The following is a 3,140-nucleotide window of genomic DNA, read 5'->3' as shown; positions in this document are numbered from 1 at the left end:
GGCGGGGCTACGGGAAGGGGCGTGGTTAGAGAGCGTGCCCGGCTACCCGGCGGGACTGAGTGAGGCGGAGCAAGTGGCGTAGGCTGGCGGGCGAGGCGAATGGCCGAGACCAGAGGGATGGGTGGGGCCTTGCGGAGCTCCGCCCTCAACTGAAGCCCGGCCGGGTCCAGGTCCGTGGTCTGGGACCGGAACCACACATCGGCTCTGGGTCTGCTGGACGTGGCGCAGGCGTTGGAGCAGAACCACAGCCTCAAGGCCATGCCTCTGCCACTGAGCGACGTGGCGCAGGCGCAGCGCAGCCGCCCGGAATTGACAGCACGTGCTGTCCATCAGGTGGGCGTCCTCTCTCCCCTGCCCTTCTCTGTACCCTGGCTCCATCCCCACCACTTCTCAATATCCCATGCCCCCAGATCCAAGCCTGTCTCTTGAGGAACAACCGTGCGGACTCTGCCTCTTCTGACCCCAAGTCCCGACTACAGCCACTGGGTCTGGTCTCAGACCCCTCAGAGCAGGTCAGTGTCCCTTCCCCAACCACAGGAGGTAGGGCACATGGATAGCTGTGACACCTGGGAGTCTCTATGAATCTGAGAGTTTAGCTTTCCTGGGGCTAGGGTGCCTGAGTCCTGCTGTCCCAAAGTCCCTCTCCTTTGGTCTGAAGACAGTCAGCCCTTCCTAAAGTAGCTACCAAGTAACTCTCCTGGCTCCCTGACTTTAAGCATGTAAACACCCTCTCCCGTTAAAGATGGGAGGTATTTTAAGGTCCTCCCTCAATTTTCTCCTGATTGTACCTCCATCTCTGACTTCCCATTCACAGGGCTCTCATTCATTCTCCACTGACTTTGTGTGGCCAAACCCATCCACTTCTCTGGCCTTATCTCCCTCCACTACCTTACCTGTTGGAGATGTTCTCACTGTTCCACTCCCAAATACCACTCCTCTCCTAAGCTCCAGAACCCAGACATCTTGTTCCACACATCCTGCAGGGACCTCATGCACTACACATCTTCAGATGACTTCATCCTCTCCCACAAATCCTGATCTCTACCCTAGAACTCAATCTCACTGGTGCCCACAACCACCAGGTACTGTGGACAGAAATTTGGGACAATGTTCCCAATCTCCCTGGCCACACTGGAGCCCTCATTGTCCTCCTTGGTCCTGCTCTGAACCAACTCTCAAACATGCCCCACCTCACCCCTTGCTCCCCTGGTCCCTCTTTTATAGCTCCTCACTTTTATTTCTCACCAACCTCTGCTATCTCCCAAGTTTATCCTCTGTGGGTGGTGGACAGACTTGTAAAATACAGACATGACCTATAGCTCCTTTCCTACTGAACACTTAGAAGTTTCTTACTGAACACTTAGATGTTTAAAGTTCTCAAAATGAACCAAAGGAAGAGATACTGCTCTCCCTTCTTGAACAAGGTTCCTAAGTGACTGGCCTAAGGTGCCAGCTTCAGGACCTCACCCACCCTGGCAGACACCCTGGGAGGAACGCAGATAGGGTCTGGGAGAGGCTGGGTGGGGGGATAACTAGACTGAGACTGATTCCTGATTCCCTCCAGGAAGTGAACGAACTTTGTCAGTCAGTACAGGAGCATGTGGAGCTGCTGGGCTGTGGGGCTGGGCCCCAGGGCGAAGCGACTGTGCACCAGGCCGAGGATGCCATCCAAAATGCCAACTTCTCTCTCAGCGTGAGCACTCCCCCTCTTACTACAAAGACTCTTCTCCTCTTAGTCAGGTGTCAACTCGCAACTCTTTTTCCTCTTTGGCCCTCAGATTCTCCCCATTCTATATGAAGCTGGGAGCTCCCCAAGTCACCACTGGCAGCTGCAGCAGAAACTGGAGGGCCTTCTAGGACAGGTGGGCGAGGTCTGCTGCCAGGATATCCAGGTGAGATGGTACTCAGCCTCCCCTCCATATGCAGTTTTTACCCCTATCCCATATCCTTTACTGTGATATCCCCTGAGTCAGTGTTCTGTGGGGCTTGCAGCCTCAAGCCAAGAGGCCCGAGCCTTGGCCACAGCCTCACCTTGCTCTGACCTTTGCCCAGGACTTCACTCAGGCCACACTGGACACAACAAGGAGGCTCTTCTCAAAGATGCTGCAGGGATCCAGCTGGAGGGAGCAACTAGAGGGGGTCCTGGTGGGCTCAAGGGGTCTCTCAGAGTTGCTCCCAGAGCAGCTGCTCCAAGATGCCTTCACTAGACTCAGGTAGGCTGGGTAGGGCTGGGCTGGGCAGGGCTGGGCAGAGCCAGCCTACTAACCTCTATCCGCTCCTTCCTTCAGGGACATGCGCTTGTCAATTATGAGGACCTTGGCAGACAGCATTGTGTCTCAAGCTTTGGAGGGTCTGAGTGCAGCCCGGGATCAGCTGGTGAGGGAGAGCTATGCACATACTGCATACACACACACACACACACACACACACACACACACACACACACACAAAGTGACCTGGCCATCTCCCTTGCAGGGGTTCTGTAATGTTTTCTGGGGTTCACTTAGCTCTGATAGGATTAGCTAAGATCCTACCTGCCCATCTTTGGCTGCTTGTTATTGCAGGTGGAGAGTCTGGCTCAGCAGGCAACAGTAGCAGTGCCCACTACCCTACCAGCACTCGATGGAGGTGAGCCCAGCCCTCTTGGGCCTGGACAATTGGAAGGTCTTTTCTTCCCTAAGGAGGAGGAGGAAGAGGAGAAGAAGGAGAAAGAGGAGAAGGCAAGTGACCCCAGAATCCTGGGCATAGAACTCCAAATCTTCTCATCTTGGAGTGTGAAAGGTGAAAGGCAGTTCTGGGGTTGTGTTCCCCCATCCCAGACTGAGTTTATGCCCTCCCCACCAGGATGACAATCCTCCATGGAAATGGCCTGAGCCCAACCACGGTCTTCACCTCTCCATTCGCAGTAAGTCAGGGACTTGGGGAAAGGGAGTGTACCCCGGTGGGCTGGAGCTCCATCAGATCTGAAGACCTGGACCTCTGAACACAGTCATTCAGCCTTGCCTGGGTACTCCCCAACCCTTGACTGGGCCGGGCCAGGCTCCCCATGCAACCTGCAAGGCTGGGGTCTGCTGCGGTCAGCATGGAGCGGGACCTGAGTGGACCAGGGCCAGGACACCGTCCCCGCTCGCCTCGCCCGC

The 3,140-nt window shown here is 55.7% G+C and overlaps 1 protein-coding gene across 1 annotated transcript in view; it reads left to right on the top strand.

Annotated features, from left to right (window-relative positions):
- CARMIL2 (capping protein regulator and myosin 1 linker 2) overlaps window positions 1-3,140 on the top strand; it is a 12,761-nt gene that overhangs the window by 4,990 nt on the left and 4,631 nt on the right. Inside the window, exons 22-29 of the mRNA XM_008065773.2 lie at window positions 171-333; window positions 411-512; window positions 1,565-1,693; window positions 1,779-1,892; window positions 2,053-2,213; window positions 2,289-2,376; window positions 2,565-2,720; window positions 2,845-2,905. Of these exons, the coding sequence (XP_008063964.1) occupies window positions 171-333; window positions 411-512; window positions 1,565-1,693; window positions 1,779-1,892; window positions 2,053-2,213; window positions 2,289-2,376; window positions 2,565-2,720; window positions 2,845-2,905 (974 nt within the window). The remainder of the gene's footprint in view (window positions 1-170; window positions 334-410; window positions 513-1,564; window positions 1,694-1,778; window positions 1,893-2,052; window positions 2,214-2,288; window positions 2,377-2,564; window positions 2,721-2,844; window positions 2,906-3,140) is intronic.

This window comes from Carlito syrichta, unplaced genomic scaffold, assembly GCF_000164805.1.
Source record: "Carlito syrichta isolate Samal-C Ts95f unplaced genomic scaffold, Tarsius_syrichta-2.0.1 Scaffold308803, whole genome shotgun sequence".
In the NCBI taxonomy this organism is placed as follows: Eukaryota; Metazoa; Chordata; class Mammalia; order Primates; family Tarsiidae; genus Carlito; species Carlito syrichta.
Note: the sequence above shows the minus strand (reverse complement) of the source record. Positions and strands in the feature narration are given on the sequence as shown.